The sequence below is a fragment of the Diorhabda carinulata genome, chromosome 5 (genome assembly GCF_026250575.1).
Source record: "Diorhabda carinulata isolate Delta chromosome 5, icDioCari1.1, whole genome shotgun sequence".
Taxonomy (NCBI): domain Eukaryota; kingdom Metazoa; phylum Arthropoda; class Insecta; order Coleoptera; family Chrysomelidae; genus Diorhabda; species Diorhabda carinulata.
In genome coordinates this window covers 23,877,033-23,896,461 of record NC_079464.1, presented here as the reverse complement: position 1 = coordinate 23,896,461, position 19,429 = coordinate 23,877,033, and the positions used below count along the sequence as shown (strand labels likewise).

Here is a 19,429-nt window from a genome sequence, read left to right as displayed (position 1 = left end):
TATGATACGAATCATAAGTCGAAATTCGATTGTTATACTGAAAAAATAAGAATCGACAAATTGTCATCTTTAAAATCTAAACTTCACTGTCAACAATCGATGTTGGCTAAAGCTAATACAGAGAGCGAAGATGCCCTGAAATCAAGTTTTATTATTGCATTAGAAATCGCGAAAAAATCAAAACCTTTCACTGATGGTGATTTTATTAAAGACTGTATGTTGAAAGTTCCCGATGTTTCATATCCATCTCAAAAATCAATAATTCAAAATATTTCGCTCTCAAGAAACACTGGAATAAATGATTTATCTCAAAATTTGGTTCTCCAGCTGAAGGAGAAAATTAAGGAATTTACAAACTTTTCACTGGCTGTTGAGGAAGGCACTGATACTAATGATACAGTTCATACGACGCATTAACAGTAACTTTGAAATAACTGAAGAACTATTAAAGTGCGTTCCATTGATAGGTACTACAGCAGCAAATGATATTTATTCTGCAATTGAGCATTTGATAGAAGAATGTGAACTCTACTGGAAATGGCGCTCCTGTCATGGTTGGGAAATATTCGGGCGTTGTAACTAAATTAAAACAGAAAACATCAGGAAATTTTGAGGGATTTCACTGCATAATTCATTAGGAATCATTGACATCCAAACATTTAAAAATGTATCATGTCATGCAACCTACAATTAAAATTGTAAATTTTATAAGGAGCAGATTTGGACGAAAAGTATTCTGATGTCCCTTATTTCCCCGAAGTTCGTTGGCTCAGTCGAGGAGTAGTCTTAGAAAGATTTTTTGCATGACGTGACCCTATTCAAGCTTATGTTAGAAAAAGGCAAACCAATTAACTATGATGATGACTGGTGGATTGATTCTGCCTTTTTGGTAGATATGAATAAACACTTGACTGAACTGAATATAAAGTTACAGGGTAAAAATCTGATTGTCGCTCAAATGTATTCACAAAGTTGAGGCTGTGGGAAATCAGGTAAAAAATCAAACTTTGGACCATTTTCCTCATTTAAAATCATTTTCAACAATCCATTCAATTTTGAAGCTTCACATGCACCAGAAGATCTGCAAAATTCGTAAAGCTGTCTCCAAAAATAGCTTGTGTAAATCACTTGGTTGAGATTGTCGCCCAAGAACCTCAAAATTTCTACAATAAAGGAATGGTTTTGCCAAAATAGTGGCCCAAGGTCATCGATCAAGATGATACGTTCATCAATGATTAGTGTTCAAAATTTATAATAATAAATTTACTTTGAATGTCATGAAATAAGCTCAAATTACTACCAACTTAATAATTATGACAAGTGCTATTCAGAACGAGCTAGCTGCTTCAGACTACTCACATAACATAATTTTTTTAGAAAGTGAAGGCCTGTACTTAAGTCTGGACTAGAGTCCAAAATTAGAACCCGAATTTGGTCATCGCGTTGAAATTTTCAATTTTCAGAATCATCCAAAAAATTGACAGATTAATCATGAGCGTAAATTTAGATCTCACGTTAATATAAGTTACTAACTTAGTAATCAGAAGGGCAACAATTCGTAAATAGAAACTGCAAATCTGTCCAGTATCGAGATTTACATCGCTACTAATGGTAAATCTCACTAACATTCAAGCCACGTTGGCGATAGACCTAAGATGAGTAACCTGAAATCTATAACTCATAAAAAATTATATCTTTATCTTATTTCGTTAGCAACATTTCTCTGTGGAATTTCACATCTCTATCGAATCTCTTCAAACAAGACGTTGGGCGCAAAATACAAACAAACTAAACAAATCCTGCCACCCATAAAACTCTAAAACACCACTATCCACTGAGCCTTCCGCCACTCAAACTCTGGGCCTAAAAAATCTTTATCCAAAAGATATATTTCAGAGGGAGATATCTCATAGCCTAATGATGATTTAATTTGCTTTAAAAAAAATAAACGCTGTCGCAAACACCTTCCATTGCATTCAAACAATATTCGCATATTATTTTGGATGTTTCCCACACACAAATCCGGAACACTTTTCATACAATTTTATAGTGCTTGATTTTCTCTCTTCAAAGTCTTGAGCTGCTCTTTTCATATAATGAAGGCTTCACATGTATAGGAAGGTTTTTTATGTCTCATCTGGCATACAACTGTTCTTTCATTAAATCTTGAGCCAGATTTTTGAGAATAATATTTCTTCGATTAGGAGCTTCTACTGGTAATACTGAATTGAACAATATCTGTTTTTTGACCCAGCTACGGTCATTATATGATAAAAATTACCATAGGCCATCTTCTTTTTTCTCTTTTTTTGCCGAATAACCGGCGCATAATTTGTTGACAGTGTCAATTCCTTCGGTTGTATTTTAAGCCATAATCATTTCTAGCTTCTTAGTGCTTGTCGATTTCATCATTACTATGCATAGTTTAAATCAAAACTACACATTTATTTTTTTTCATTGGGTATGAAACCATTGACAAATCTTTTTGGAAGCCGAACTGAGAACTTGATGGATAGCCGATGTATTTTTCCTCAGGGTGTCCAGGAATGGAATTTTCTTTGCCAAAAGAAACTGAGCCAAGGCAAAACTTGAATACCAATTGTCACTTGGTACTTCGGACGGCAGTTGACAACTTCAACAGTTTATTGAATGACTGAGATTTACTTTGATTCTTTTGTTGTAGGGAATGAATATCAGGTACTTGAACACAAAAAGTCGGAGGAAATTTCAATTTTCTAATAATAACGAAAATCCCTGTCTGCCGTCCAACGGACGGCGTAGTGCCGGGCGAAAAGTTAAGTCTCTCAGCAAACAAAATCGCTCTTCAAATTTACACACTTTTTGTCCATTGAAGTAGCCTATAAACTACATAGTACCCACGCTCAGGTCTTACTAAAAACAGTTCTAATCATGATCCTATTACATTGCAGATAAAGTAACTATCCCGTTTTGTCGTGTCATAACTTCGCCCTCTCTTTTGCCTGTCATAACTATCCTAGAGATGTCACAACCGAGATGTATCCCATAGCTATTTCTGTTCCAGCAGTAGACAGTGAAGGTATACACATACTAGTTAAAATTAAACATCAAAAACCTTCAATTTCATCCTCTCTTAAGAAGAACGTAGAAATAGAAAAATGGCTATAAAATGAAATATAGGAAATATCTACAAACAAGCGGAGTGAGGATGTTCAAAATAATAATGCTTTACATCCCGTTAATATCAGTTCTGGAAAACACCAGAAGAGACAAATTATAAAATAACATACGTACATTGAATATAACGGACTGAAAATAGGAATCAAACAGGAAAAAAACGGATTGATATCGCTATATTCCAAATTATTGAATAATTGTGAATATTCTCAATAGTGATAGTAGCAAATATATCAATATGTAAAATAAAATTCTCACCTGGCCTCCACAAACCGAATCACTTGCAAAAGTGCGAAAGACTTTGAAGAAATTTTGATTTTTTCCAACAATATTTCTAATCAGTTTCGTTAAATACATTTGTACTTTTTTGGGAATTAAAAATATGACATTTTATAAAAAAACAAGTATGACAATAATCATTATGCATTTTTTAAGGATATATATAAAGTCAAGATCTTATAACTGCGTCAACAACGGATTATTTTTCGCGTTCTCTGTCTGGATTGGATGGAAATGTATGAAAAGTGTAATGACGCGCAGATATTTCAAAATTTATAAATTCAAAATAAATTCACATATTAAATCGATGTCTTCAAGATTATATTAATTCGGCTAAGAAATACAATGAAGCTAGTGATTTTTCCTTTATTTGTTATATTTAGAAACCTGTATTTCAACTATATCAAATAACTAGGTTTATACAATGCTATAATATACTCGGATTATTCAAATGAAAATAGATTTATGTGTTCAATTTACTAATATGATGTATTTTTCAACAAATAAATATCATTTATAATTATAGTTCACATTATAATCCATGATTCAATTAAAATATTGAAATATTTTTACACAAATAACTAACATCCCTTTGCGTAGAATAGTCCCTGCGTAGGGGCACAGAGTATGGTAAGGAGTGGCAAAGGCGGATCCAGAGGGGGTCCTCCCCTGAGCTGGTTCCAGGACTTAGGTGGACCACTAATTGAACATAATGATTTTATTTATATATTTTGTCACAGCAAACGTTTGGGAATGAACGCATCAAAAATTTGAATTTTACCGCGCCACCCTTGCAGCTAACCTAACCTAACTAAACAACATAGCTCTAAGTTAAAAAACTAAAATTTCTACCTATAATGTGTTTATAAGTGTACCTTTATAAGTATTCTTAAAAATTGTTGCTGCAAATTCATTAATTACAAGAAATGGTAAGTAATCAGTTTCTCATTATTCCAGTGCGTGTCTTTTAACTTGAATGTTATTGTTGTTAATGCTCTTAAGGTACCTCAATGGCACTTCTCCACGTTCATAAAAACGTACCCATTGACGGAAATGACGCAATAACTCGTTTCGGGAGAAGACGCAAAAGAAAAATTGATTTTAAATATATGTATTTTGTCTGTTTCTATTTTGTTTGTTGGAAACCCTTGTCACCATTCACCACGGCTATGCAATATAAAGAGGCTGCCTCATTCCGTGCGTGGTAGAGCTTCTTTGGATGTCTTCAAGAGAAGGTGGCAATATGTACGTGTATATGTACAAGTTATTATGTGTTAAGTTTTTCAAGTGTACAATAAAGAATAAATATTTTTAAGTACTGTACTACGTCCATTGATAGAATACCTACTTTTTACTTGTATCTATTGTTATCAAAATTAAATTAAAGTTCTTGACTTGACCACGACTATGTGACCCCCTCCTAGCGTCAAAGCTGGATCCGCCCTTGAGGAGAGATAGGGAAATGTAATTGCGAAAATTTAAAAAGATGGTATCAAAATTCCGAAATTTGTAACACAACGCCGAAAGTTGACACCATTTTCAAAGCATCTTTTCACTTACAAATTTGAGAAATTAAATTGTATTTTTGTATATTATGTAAAATTGATACGGTAAAAGCTTGTGTTTTATACCTAGAAAGTATTAATTTTAAATTAGGATCGCTCCCAAATTGCTTACAAGCGCTATTAGGGCGGGCGGCCACTGCGAGCGAAACGAAACTAAGCTAAGCGAAGATATGTTTCCTATAAATCAGCTGTCGTACTTTTAAATGCAGCCGCGGCCACTGTAACTGAACTAAACGGAACTATGCAAACGAATATTGAAATCGTATCTTCGTTTCGTTCGTTTTAGCCCGTATCAGATTCTAGCGAGGTTTTGCCCATTTTTAGTTGATGATCGCACTTGTCAGAGGACGCATATTTGGAAAAGTATTGCAAACATAATGTCCAAAACATGTCAAAGCGAACACTTGATTGAATGTGTACAAAAAAACAATGTGCTATATGACACCAGTTCAAAAGAGTACTTATTGCAAAAGAGTGTTTTGCTTTCGAATATCACTCGCTATCAATTCGTGTAATTCCCAAAATTGTTCATGACTGACTCTGAAATAGTTCTTGAACTCAACATCGTCTAGGTCATTTATTAATTTGTGAAATTCTCCGAATTGGTCTCGTGTCTGCATTGCTGTAATTGCTTATCCAATTTTTTTTCTTTTATTCTTCATAACCACTGCAGTGATATCATCAAAACCATCTGATTCCTAGCTTAGATCTAATAACAGCACGTTTGCTACAGAACTCATCCTTGCACACAAAACCTCAGCTGACAACTAACCGAAATTCGGTCGCAGTGGCCGCACCCAACGTAGTTCCGTTTAGTTCGCGTTCTCTTCGTTTCGCATAAGATAGAGATGTCCTCTACCGTTCATAGCATACAGAAAACGGAATTATTTCAATTGAAATTAATGATAAGAAAAAACAATTATTTATTTATAACATTTTTCTGAAAAAAACAACAAAATAATTAGTAGATATATTAAGGAATCGTTGGTATTAATAGTAACATTTATTGTACAATTTGTATTATTACAGATGTTTAGTCCCTTCGGCATTTCAATCTTTAGAAATGAAGATGTTGAAGCAGACGGTTAGTAGATGTTTTGATTGTCCTGTTGGAATGTCGTAGATCTTTTATTCTGCAAATAAGAAGGGTTCACAATTTTTTAGATATTTATATTTTTCTTTATATGGATTCTTCTATATATTCTTGGGCTACGTTGAAAGAACGATGTCCTCAATGCCTTTACAGAGTAACCAAATCAGCACCGCTTTCCACCAACTTGATTACTGAAGAACGAATTCGGGATTTTTCAGTATCGGATATTTTGCAACAAGCTACACAATGCTAATGGTATGGCATCCAAAATGTAGGACGAAACACCTCTCAGTGTGGTATGCAACAAATAATATTCTGCTGTACATATTTATAGGCCGTAGATCTGCATATTCACGGTAAAGTACACAGGGCTCGGATGTACATACCTCAATGGTAATGGTAGAACTTCTTGATATATGATTTTTTCCACCTCGCAAAAACACATCAAAAAAGCGCTCATTATCTACCACATTGTCTAAACTCAAATATATTAAATCATTTCTAGACATACATCAAAGATCCCAAACACTAAAATCACTTTTGCTAGTAGATATTTTGTATCTGAAGCTTCGCATTAAAATGTGGTCACTTGTTCTGCCGTTAGTACCATGGGCTTTTATGGTATATGACTTACAACCTGACCCAATAGTTTGTTGATGTTTTGTGTTGCTGGCAATTTTTTTCGAAGCTAAACAACTCTTTAGCTCTGAAAACCAACTCCATAAAGTAAAAGATCTCGTATTCTTGACTTTTTAGACAAAATAAACCAGAAGAATATCATCACTTACAGTTTTAACTTTTTTCCAATCACGCTATTCCATAAAAAGTTAATACTTTGTATCTCGAGCTAGACTTTTGCTCGTAACAAATCAACACTGGTTTGTACCGGTAACTCTAATACGTTTTTAGGAATATCTGGGTTTTTCTTGAACATGAATTAAACTGACACAAAAAAAAAGCAATGACGATATTATTATCCGAATTGTTGCTATGGAAATGTTAATCATGTTTGATTCTATTACGACGTATCATGATTACTTTGAAAATAAAATGTTCTAAAGGGAATAATCCTTATTTCCAAACTCAAAATAAAATATAGGTGCCTACTATTATAAAACTATCAAACCAATGGCTAGAAAACACTCGACAATAATAATTCTCCCAATCCCTAGATGTCACGACACCTACAATTATCTCTACTGTGTATTTATTAAAATTAAAGATGAACTATAAACTTTATCCATAATTTTATGAATATATATAATTTGTTATAACTAAACTATGATTTATTTTATTTCCTGCTAATTTTTTCTTTATATATTCAAATGTTGCGCATAAAAAAGTCGTGTTCTTAATTTTCATGGAATTAGAAGCTCCAGGAAGTTAAAATGTTATATACTTTTTAAATATATTCATATTTTCCTAATAATAATTGTGTAGAACACTGTAATCCAATCATTAACCCACTTTTTAGAGATACAAAAAGATAATTATGGATTTTTTCTTAGATAGTAGAGGGCCAAAAATTTTTATTTCTTAAGCTGCATCCGCACTCACGCACGACAAGACTCCACATTCGCGCGCTGCTCAGTAACTCTGTAGCAATTGCTACGGACGGTCTAATTATAAATTTCCAAATCACAATGTAGAAAAGCACCTGCTGTAGTGTTTTCACTGTCCGTACTTACTACAAATAAACTTTGATTGAGAAAATTAGAAGTGCATACACGTAAAAAGCGCGAACTATTCTGTGATCCCGGCGCGAACCTGCAAATGTAGACTGTGGAGTGTGAATCGACCATTAGATTATATCTCATACCATTGGCTATACTGATTAGTAGTGACAGCATTTGTGCTATTAGGTTATAATCTGTTACAGTGAATGTTTATACATATTGTTTATTCCGGTATTAAATTTCTTAACATTAAACAAATTAAAAAGATATTATATTTTTAGCATATAATGGGTAAAAAGAAAAAGGAAAAAAATAATAAGATAGATATTTCCTTAGTAGAGTAAGTTGATTTAACGTAATTATAATGTTGCAGCTCAAATATTTTTTGTATTTAAGGAAAGCACCTGTGGGATTCGATACATTTATTCCAGAGGTTACGATCATTTTAACAGAGAGTTCTATGAATCTTACCAAGTTACAGAAAATAGTAGATCAATATCGAGCTTTCTATTATCATAAATTTTCAGTAAGTTTAAAATGTATATCTGTTGCGATTTTAGGATTGCATATTGTAATTTCTAGTATTGTGCATACGTTCATATTAGATATTAACGTTATAATTTATAACATATGTCTATTCTGTATGGTGGAATTTAACATAATTATCCAAAATAAGAGAACAAACCTCCCTTGTGGATTTTATCAAAGGAGACGGCAAAACACAAACTATATTGTTGACTAGTGAGCTGTAATAAACAATGAACTCACATAATTTTTGTACTGGATATTTTTTCGCTAAAAAGCTTTTAAACCATATTAACTTAAGTTCTCACCACAAGCTCTTTTATTCATTTAAAATAAATACTTATTAGTCATCATTTGGCTTTTTAAAGAATAAAACACTGGCTTTATCCCTATCAAAGGATTATGTTGGTTATCAAAATGAATAATGTTGACTTTGTCCAGAAGTTCATAATAACAGTCTTATAAGATATTGTGATACCTAATCAACTGTTGAAAATAGTGTAAATTGATTCTCTTCAAACTAAAATTTTAGCCACTAACTAACTAATATATCATTCATTTTACAATAATCATTCTGTTTAGCAACTTAATCTTCTGGTATTTCTCTCCTTGTTCTAAGTTTTTTCCTGCACTCCTTCAGAAGCATAGACATTAACTTAACTCCCAAGTACTTCATAATTTTGTACAACAGTTGAAGTTAAGTGAAGTGCTGTTTTCTCTGTCATGTTCTTTATTTCGACAATAATCTCTGCTATACTGGCTATTCATCTATAAGACAAGTTATCTTGAAGCTGAGTTAGCACTTCTTCAGTAATTTTTGAATGTTCTGTTGTGATACTAGAATTTGGATTTCTTGATACTTCACTTAGATTCTCTAGCTGGTTTTGAATACATTTACTGTAATCTACTAGGTCCAGTTTAAATGGAAAAAGCTCACATTTCTGAAATCCTTTTTTATGTTTTCAGGCAAAGACGTATTAGTTTGGTGAGAAACTTTTTTCATGAGTGGGCAGAAGGTAGTTTTGCTTAAAACGAATTTACGTTTTCAGGTTTGACTGCCATATTCTTACTGTGTTTTTCCACACTACCTTTAGCACTTATAATAATTTACTTATAAATATCACTTCAATAATTTCTACAGTTACTTTTACTAATTCGTTCTTTTGACTACAACTATTTATTCAAAACTAACTGCGCTACATTATGTACTTATATACCTGTCCCAAAAGCGTTCTCTAGATTTGGAAGAAAAAAGAAACAAAACAAATAAATTTCTTCAGTTTTTTATTTCTTAGATTTTCTGATATATTAATGCATCTAAATGTTTTTGATTTTAAGTCTTTTCTATTTTGAAATTAGTTTTTTTCAATAATTTTTTAAAAGAAACAAAAATTGATATTTCGACTTATTTCAGTCTTTTTCTCTCTATCTCTCTTTTAAAAAATTAGTTAAAATATAATATATATAATATATATATATATATATATATATATATATATATATATATATATATATATATATATATATATATATATATATATATACCTAATCTAAAAAAATCATGGAGGAGTTTTTGTTAACAGCGACCCCTTCTTGTGATTGGATATCATTTTGTAGATAAGTATGTTGATTAGGTTAGGTTTCAACGATTAATTTAAATATTACAATCAATAAAAAATCATTACAATTATTTGATTCTTTAAACTCAAAAAATTACCTAAATGATTTCCCTGCCATATGCGCCTTCGCCATATTTTAAAATTCCATTGTAGCTGAACAGGGCCAGCTACAGACCCATTTCACGAACTTGTTAGTAACATTATAATGCAACTCGTGTTTTGCCGCGTGTTACAAGTTGTCTAAAGTATCTGGTAATAACGCAAGAAAGTTATCAGGATCACGTTTTGCCGGTTTTTTGTAAAATTTTTCTATCGAATGTCTGAATTTGCATGGTGCCTATGACAGAGATTCAAAAATTTTAACAATTCTTGAGCTGGATTTTCTAATTATCGGTCCATGGTATTTTTCCATTGTACATTTATAGTACTTTTCGTCTTTCTTACATTTTAATAAATAACAAGATTTCTCCAGATAAAAAAACTAAATCTTCATCGGCGTCCAACTAAATTCATTCATATAAATATCTAATATCGATGAATAAAAACTTATTATATAAATGATAATTTTCATTTTGTTTTGTAAGCTATAAATATTTTTTTTCTTATAGATATTGAATGCTGAGACTTATTCTAAAAGCTACATTTTAAACGCAATCTCTGAATTTGTTAAACCTTCCACGGTTCGACCAATCTATTATAATAAAAACGGATCAACAGTATATTTTCTTGCAAATAACTGTTTGAAGATCATAATGAAAATAATTAGTAATAAGTTTAAAGTACCACATTCCACAGATACAGCTAAAGAAGTAAGTGAAAATAAATGATCTTTTAATACTATATATCAGTATACGAGGATATATTGAAAAATTCTTAGCCTTCTATAGAACCAAACAAAATTTCAATCTCAAAATATTTTATTACTCAACATATTCTCCTCTTAATTAGATACATTTATTACAGCGAACCAGCAACGTCTCTTTCAAAGAAAATGTTTCTGTTTGCTCTGCAAACCAGACCTCCACAGCTTTTATTACTTCCTCGTTGGAAGAAAATTTACGACCTTTTAAACTTGTTTTCAGTTAATGAAAGAGATGATAGTCAGACGGAGCCAAATCTGGGGGGTGTTCTAGTAATTCAAACCCTAAATCACGAATTTTTTGCATGGCAACATGAGATTTGTGTTGCAGGGGCGTTGCCCTGCAAGAACAAAACACCTTTGGATTGCTTTCCGCGTCTTTTCTCTTTTATTTTTCCCCGTAAAGTGATCAGTAATGTCGAATAGTAATCTCCAGTTTTGTTCCACCCTTATCCAAAAAATCAATCATGATTACTCCTTGGCAATCCCAAAAAACTGAAGCAAGAACTTTTCCAGATGATTCCATCTATTATTGCTTTGTTTCTGGATCGTAGAAATGTACCCAAGTCTCATCCATAGTAAGAATTTGGTTTAAGAAATCTACATCGTTTTCATATCGAGCACAGATCGAACTCGATGCTTCTACCCTTGCACGCTTTTGGTCAACATTCAAACATTTGGGGATCCATTTTGCAGCAATTTTTCTCATGTCCAAATTGACGTGAACTATATGACGAACGCGTTCGTATGAAATATTCAGTGCTTCGAATATCCGTTTTAGCCCAATTCAACGGTCTGTTAAAATCATGTTATGAACTGCATCTATATTTCCGGGGACTGATATAGAAACTGACCTTCCCGATCGGTCATAATCTTCAATGGAAAATTTACCTCTTTTGAAGCTTGCAGTCCAATTTTTCACGGTCGCATATGAAGGACATTGATCACCAAGGGTATTAAACGTATCTTCGTAAATCTGCTTAACCCTTTTAAATACATGAACTTGATGATGGCTCCATACTCCAATTTTTCGATTTTCAGAATTTCGGTGGACATCTTTTTTCTTTTAATTTATTGCGTAACTCGGGTTTACTTTTTTGACGTCAAACTTTACACTGACACTTCTAATAAGTTATTGTTCGTTGCTATGGTAACGCAATATTTTGTTTATGCATGTAACTGGTCTAGGCTAACTAGATATCAATACATCTTCGTATATAGAGCAAGAGATTGATTGTTTTTTATGGGAATGACATTCAAAATTTGTCTGCATCTTTAGGGGCAATCCATAAATTACTTCACACGAATGTTAGGACAATTGAACCCCCCTTCTCCGTCCTTTTTACGTGTTGTCACATTTTTATAACCCCCTCCTGATGTGACGCCATACATTTTTTTAATTTATGCGTGTATTCAAAAATAATCGAGGGAAAACAGCTGTTTTCATTTTTACTTATATTTTTGTGAAATAATTTAATAAAATAAACATCCAATAATTAAACTGAGAAAACGATGATTGTCATTCAGCAAAAGTTGATCGTCAAGTAAACAGTAGATATTCAAAATGAAATTATTGGTATTTGTGGAAGCGTTATTAAGAAGCAGCATCATATAGTGTGCTAGCAGACGAAACAGCTGATATTTCTGGAATTGAATAACTATCATTCATTGAGCTAAAAGATTTGGATGCGAAATCGATTGCACATAGCATAGTTGAGTTTTTGACAAAAGAAGATCTGAATATAAATAAATGCGTTGGTTTTGGTTTTGATGGTTGTTCAACGATGCCAGGAAAATACGGAGGGGTACAAGCGATCTTTCGCAAAAAGTACACCAAAGCCTTTACTTTCGTTGCTAATATTTTCAGACTTCGCAAGACAAGATGGAGTGAAAACACAAAACCATCAGAGTTTTTGAAGAAAATCTTCCAATGATTCTGGAAGCATTACAAACATTATCTCAGGAAGGAAATAGTGCCTTCCAACTGCATGCGGCTTCTTCCAGAATTTCTTCCATTCTTGGGATTATGTTGGTAGCCAAATACTCAGCTTTGATGGAACCCGTTGTGAACATACTCCAACCTGTAGCTTTGGACGTGGTCAAAGCCTGGGAACACGTTAAAAGGATTTTATTTTTAATTAAAAACCACCGTGAAAATCCGGAAAAGTGACAGATGAAAGTATAAAAGAAGCTGCTGTTGTTGCAGAGAAAGTCGGACTGGAGAAGGACATTACATCAATGCCGCGTTTTACGGGGTAACAACGTCAGAAGCAATCATCCAGCAGAAAGCTCTTCAGAATACTGGAAGAGGTCTTTAGTAATACCATATTTGGATTCAATTATCACCTCCCTTGAAGTAAGTTTTGCTGAAGAAAACACGCCATCATTCGCATTATCTAAGTTACACCCGGCGCAGATGCAAAAGATGATCTATTGCCCAGTTTTATGATTTACCGAACATAAAGAATGAAATAGAACTTTGGTAGCAATTGTGGCATGATAGGCTTAATCTACAAATCTAACATTTGTTGATATCCTAAAAGATTACTTCTTTCCCGAAACCAAAGAAACATTAAAAATTTTTATCGCTTTACCATGCACGACCTATGCAGTAGAGAAATCCTTTACCTGCCTCAGAAGACTAAAAACATGGCTAAGAAGCACTATGGCAAAATATCGCCTCAATGGTCTGGCCATGATGAGTGTACACAATAAAAACCTAAATAATTTTAATGATAAAGTGGTTGAAAGTTTTACAAAAAATCCTGGCGTTCATATTTTATTGTTTAATAATTAGTTTATTTAAAAGTATCCATCATTTATTACCCGGAAGATACATTATAGGCATTGCTTGGTTGTTAATATTTTCTCCGAGATATTTAAAACACCTATGAAAGTTATATAATCAAATCTTCCACTCTCTTACAATCTTCTGATTTCGACATTTTTATGAATACAGTTTTAGATTTTTTATAAATTGGTCAAGCTCTTTATAATTTTCTTTTCTACTTCTTTGAGAAGTAATTAATTTAATGGGTACTGACTCACACTTAGTCATTCGACATTCCTATAGAAATCTGTACTATTATACTTCAATTCATAGAAACTGATCTAATTTTTTTCTAGTTTGAATTGGCTATCTACGAGAACTGTATGGCACCTGAAGATGTACCACATATAGATACAGATAAAAATATTAATCAAGTTTTAATTAGACTGTATGATCGCAATTTGTGTTGTCTTAATTTATCCAATTTTGCCAATAATGACGGTAATTTAATATTATATATTACTTTAATTAGTTCCTCTTATTAAAAACAATGGTATTCCATTATTGTTTGTTTAAGATTTAATTGAATATTGTCCTTTAACTGATAAACAAATATTCAAGCAAGTAATGAAGCAAGCTGCAGTATTAAAACCAAATGAGGTTAATTTAAGTCAAAATTCTATCAAAGATACATTTAGTATACACTATTTAGAAGACACTTTAATGGTATTAGATATAAGTTCTAATAATGTAAGTATTATGATATCATCATAAAAAAATATTATTGTTATGTACTAGGTGTCTCAATAAGTATGGCTCTCGTATTTTATTAAATAAAAAGTTTCGACAATACTCCGAGACTTAGAGGTCCACCCCTAAGCATAGTTTGACGCCAAAAATAATGAAACCTTACTAAGTTAAATAAAATTAATATTTTGTTCTATAGATTGAATGGAAAATTCTGAGAACTGATTAAAAATTTTATTTTTGGTCACTATTTAAGAACGATGGAAGGTTATTTGAACATTTAGGATCTAAATGTCAGATCGGAGTCTGATAGGACCCCAAATGTCAGAGATCAATTGATTTTTCCCTGATGTTTAAGGTTCAATCTATTGATGTCTGAAATATCTTCACATTGATCCAGTCCTTTTACTTCCATAAAAGATTATTTCGTTTTTAGTTCAAAACCTTTTCTCCACTAAGCCACATTAATTTGTGTAGTAAAGCACATCAGAATATTCAGACTGCAATGACTCAAGAAACTCTTGAAATTGTCTATGATTGAGTGCTCCTGAATGAATGCTACTAAGAAGCTGAATAGCAACATCTAGCACATGTTTTATGTCTAGAGCATATTTACACAGAGCTTCTCGATACACAATGAAGAAACACAACTTCGTTTCCAGGAAATGATTTTTTAAATTTTCCGACAATGCAGGAAGTCATTACAAAAGATATAAAAATATAACAAATGATTTGACCAGGAATGTACAATAAAAAAGAAGCTAGGTTGAATTGGCTTCGAATTATGATTATAGTATATGTAGAAAAATAAGAGCACAAAGATAATAAAAATAAAACGGCTAAATGATGGTATGGACAACTGGGAAAATGATAATAAAAATTATGTAAAATTATATCAACATATAAAGAAACAACATAGAAAACGAACTAAAACAAATATTAATGAAAAAGAATGCAGTAAGTATTTCAAAAAATTATTAACGGAAGAAGACAGTGAATACGAAGATGATACAGATGATACAAGTGAAAACCCATGGAAGTGCAATGTAATGACATAATCAACAAACTGATACATAATAAAAAAGGAGAACCTGACGAAATAGTGAATGAATTAATAAAATATGGGGTAGATAACCCAAGATACAAAATATTCAAGATCATAGAAAGGGTATGGGAAACAGAAACAATGTTGATTGAATGATCTACTGGATTGATTATACCAATAATGAAGTAACATATGTAGTAATTATAGAGGTATTAATTTGCTTAATACCGTATAGAAAATACTAACAACATTAATAAATGAAAGACTGGAAAAGGTAGTGGAACCAGAAATAGAAGAATATCAAAAAGGTTTTAGGCAAGGAAAATCAGCAGTAGATGCGATACATTCTATAAAACAAGTTATGAGCACAACATTAATATGCAAATGCTTTTTATCGACTTCAATCAGGCATTCGACAGTAAGAAAAGGTGGACAATTATAAAGGACATGAAAAAACTACAAGTATCCCAAAAGTTGATACGATCGGTGAAAATGACTATGTTAAATTGTAGGGCAAGGGTAATAACAAAAAACGGACCATCTGAGGAATTTGAAATAAATGCAGGGTGTCCGTACTTAGTGATTCGCCTTCGTAGTTTATACAAATGCATCCCACTTTTGGTTGCCTAATAGTAGGCCACCTATGATTTCAATGACACTGAAGAATCTCTGTAGACACTCGTGAGATGGCAGGAGGGAAGAATGCGTCGAGAACGAACACACATGTGAAGAGACATTGACTTTTTCTTTACACAGGGTGGTGTACTCTCAGCAGTATTGTTTAACATTGTTGAAAGCATAATATATGGAAATTGGAAGAAAGAAGGAAGTTCACAAACAAGATAAAGATAAATGACCTCATCTTTGAAGTAGTCGACACCTTTAAGTACTTAGGGAAAATGATATGCAACAAAAATGAGACAAGAAAAAGAATTCATGTGGGATATAGGGCATATAATAACTACAAAATTAGAATGTAGAGCAAAAGAATAAACCAAGCAACCAAATTAAGTCTATAAGACTGAGATAAAACCAGTAGTTACATATGCCGTTGAAACAATGAGACTAACAAATATGGAGGAAGAACAACTAAGGATATATGAGAGGAGAATAATTAGGGAAATTCATGGAGAAAAATTTGCCTGGTAGACCAAAAAATAGATAGGAAGATCAAACTGTGCAAGATATCCAGGGTGTACTTGACTGGAACAATCAGATGCAGGACTAAAAGAAATGGAGAACAATAGTCTATGTTCCAAAAATATGTGATATGCTGCAATTAAATAGGGATAAAATGTGGGCTCTCTCGTATTTGGCCCTCGGGATAACTGATTTAGGTGATTGCTAGTTATTTTTATCTTTTGTTATGCCAACTTTCATACACTTCAACATTTGATGTTTCCTATCTGGAGTGAATGATCTAAGTGTAAATAGTTGCTTGGCTCTTTAAAAATTAACTTCAGTTATAAAACTTTTTTGCTCTTCATCTACTATGAATCATTCTTATCAGGACACTTGGTACAAAATGAGATAAATATTTCATGAGTTAACATTTACTTAAAAAAATAATGCATTCAAATAACTTACACTGGAGACTCCTACAATATACACTCATGAGCAAAAAAATCGACTCAGGCGACAGCCCTGCAATCACAAGTAACTGGCAAAAAAACTGAATCTCAAATTATATTTTTCTTGGAAAAACCTTGGAAGTAAATTACATTCAAAATCATATAAAATATTGTAATGCTTTTTACTCTCACCAACAATATGTTATGATCGGTAAGCACTTTTTTCATGCTTGTTTAAAATAGTAGTAGTTAGGGGTAATTCACCCTTATAAAAGTTTATCTATCTGACCCACCACTATCAGTTGTCCGTCAGTCGATACACATCTCTTTAACAACAAACAAGAATTCTACCTAAAAATGGATACATGTGTTCACCGTAGTTTCCAAGAGACTGGTAACTTTCATCGAAGACGCGGTACCTAAAGAAAAAGGTGCTTATCCGAGAAAGAATACCGATTCATTGTTAGAACATCGCTGAGAAATCTGACCCTAACTTGTGTTCAAGTTCAACAAGAGTGCAAAGAGTAGCTGTGAGTGGCTGGATAATCAGAAGGCAGCTAACCTTGAGCCAAATAGGCTAGCTACTGTCCCCGAATTAACCCCAGCCCGTCTACAATTTACCAGACAATACGAACAATGGAGCTCTGTTCTTTTCTTAGACGAAAGCTGAGTGTGCCTGCATGTGCATGGTAGTGATAAAAGAGGACGAGTCTACAGAAAGATTTGCGCAGTAATAAATAAAAGAAAACGTGGCTTTTGAAGGAGGTTCCTGGATGGTTTAGGTGGGCATTTCAATGGAAGCAAAAACCATGTTGGGTTTTATTGAGACTAGTGATTTAGCGGGCGGATTAACGGCGAACCCATACATAGAAGAAATTTTAGTGGATCGATAGAAGAAATTTTAGGGGATCGCGTCGTTCTTTACGCCAGTTTCATTCTATTGCAGGACAATGCCCGCCCACATACTGCAGGTTCTGTACAGCAGTATTTACGAGATCATTTATGAGATAAACTTAAGATTTCGGACTAGAAATCTTGAACCAGCCACAAAATCGGACCTCAAAACGGCCCTCATTGAAAAATGAAAGCATCGAACAATATCGAATAAAGAGATCATGAAAAAGCGTTATTAGGACCCTTTGTCATTGTTTAAGATTCCTTTTTGTTTGTCCAAAAATTAACTCAATAACAACAAAGGCCACTCATTATAAAGCTTAGAGTAATGGCTTTGATATGCTAAAATCAGAAAAAGAATTATAGATTTTTTTGACCGAGAACGTGCAACTTGAGTCGAGATTTTTACTCACAAGTGTATTTTTTGTCACAAATGAAGTATCACGTTTAGAACAAGGTGTATATCTTCAGTAATCGTAATTTCAACAGATTATAGATCAATATTCGCTCCAACCGTTTCGAATTCTGCTAATACCTGTACTGCCTTCCTTTTTGAAAAATTTCGCTATTAGACTTGATTAAAGAGTACTTATTATTGTCGGTTACGGAAAATGCTTATCTTCACCAAGCTGGGGTAAATTTTGAGAAAAGTACAGTAAGAACATTTTAACTTTTGATATGAGTAATAATACTTTTTAGGTTTAGTTTAGGTTATAAATATACAAAAATTTCTTTAAAGAGTGAAAACAAAATAAAACTTCACTTTATTATTTCACATCTACTTCAGAAGCAGGAATGCTTTCCTATTAGCTGAAATAATTGGAGTTTTAGAATTAGTTGTTTTCCTTTCTTTGGGAACTCCTCTACATTTAACCCTAGAAACAAATTTCTCCATTCCTCTTTTAACGCATGCGCCTATTAGTGCAGGGAATAGTGGCGCATTCGTTTGCAAAATTGTTTTAAGTCGTAATTTTTTTTAAATGTCCGGGAGGTGTTCCTGATTATAAAAGTCTTAGATGACACTTGATATCTTTTGATGTTATTGTTTAAACAACGAAAAACTGAATAAGTCAGAAAAAATGCATTTTTTGCAATGAATTATTTTTTTTGTGTATTCTTTACAATATTTCGAATGAAAAAAGTCCTTACACCTATCTCCAATCCATTAATTGTTATGAATTCTTTAAAATTCAAATATATATATATATATATATATATATATATATATATATATATATATATATATATAATTTTTTATCAAATATTTCAACTATCAAATAACAACAACAATAACAAATTAACCTAAATAGATTTGAAGAATTTTGTTTTTTTTATATGTTTTATTTATGTTTAACAATATGCTCCCTACGCGCAGAGAGAAGTATTTCTATCTCACTCCCATCTCAATGTATAAGATGAGTGAGAGAAAGGCCGACGACGCGCTTAAAAAATTGTTTGCTATTTTTCAGCAGTAATACGTTAAAAAAAACTCCTACTGCTTCAAATATTAATCTATCATATTTTACAACTTATTGTTATGTGTAATGAGATTTTTATTTATTATTAAAATATTTTATATAACATTTTTTGGTGATTGAAGTTAACAGAAACATTTGATTTCAACATTTCT

At 32.4% G+C, this 19,429-nt stretch overlaps 2 protein-coding genes across 3 annotated transcripts in view; one reads left to right on the top strand and one right to left on the bottom strand.

The window, feature by feature from the left end:
* Window positions 1-3,595, bottom strand: part of LOC130893667 (succinate dehydrogenase [ubiquinone] flavoprotein subunit, mitochondrial-like) — a 113,059-nt gene extending 109,464 nt beyond the window's left edge. Inside the window, exon 1 of the mRNA XM_057799940.1 lies at window positions 3,415-3,595. Within this exon, the coding sequence (XP_057655923.1) occupies window positions 3,415-3,513 (99 nt within the window). The 5' untranslated portion in view covers window positions 3,514-3,595. The remainder of the gene's footprint in view (window positions 1-3,414) is intronic.
* A 4,337-nt stretch (window positions 3,596-7,932) lies between these two features.
* The window catches only part of LOC130894068 (uncharacterized), a 49,282-nt gene continuing 37,785 nt past the window's right edge, over window positions 7,933-19,429 (top strand). Inside the window, exons 1-5 of one of the 2 annotated variants that reach the window (XM_057800629.1) lie at window positions 7,933-8,109; window positions 8,166-8,295; window positions 10,522-10,722; window positions 13,899-14,043; window positions 14,120-14,292. In XM_057800629.1, the coding sequence (XP_057656612.1) occupies window positions 8,057-8,109; window positions 8,166-8,295; window positions 10,522-10,722; window positions 13,899-14,043; window positions 14,120-14,292 (702 nt within the window). In that variant the 5' untranslated portion in view covers window positions 7,933-8,056. The remainder of the gene's footprint in view (window positions 8,110-8,165; window positions 8,296-10,521; window positions 10,723-13,898; window positions 14,044-14,119; window positions 14,293-19,429) is intronic. The other variant, XM_057800628.1, reaches the window with a different exon arrangement.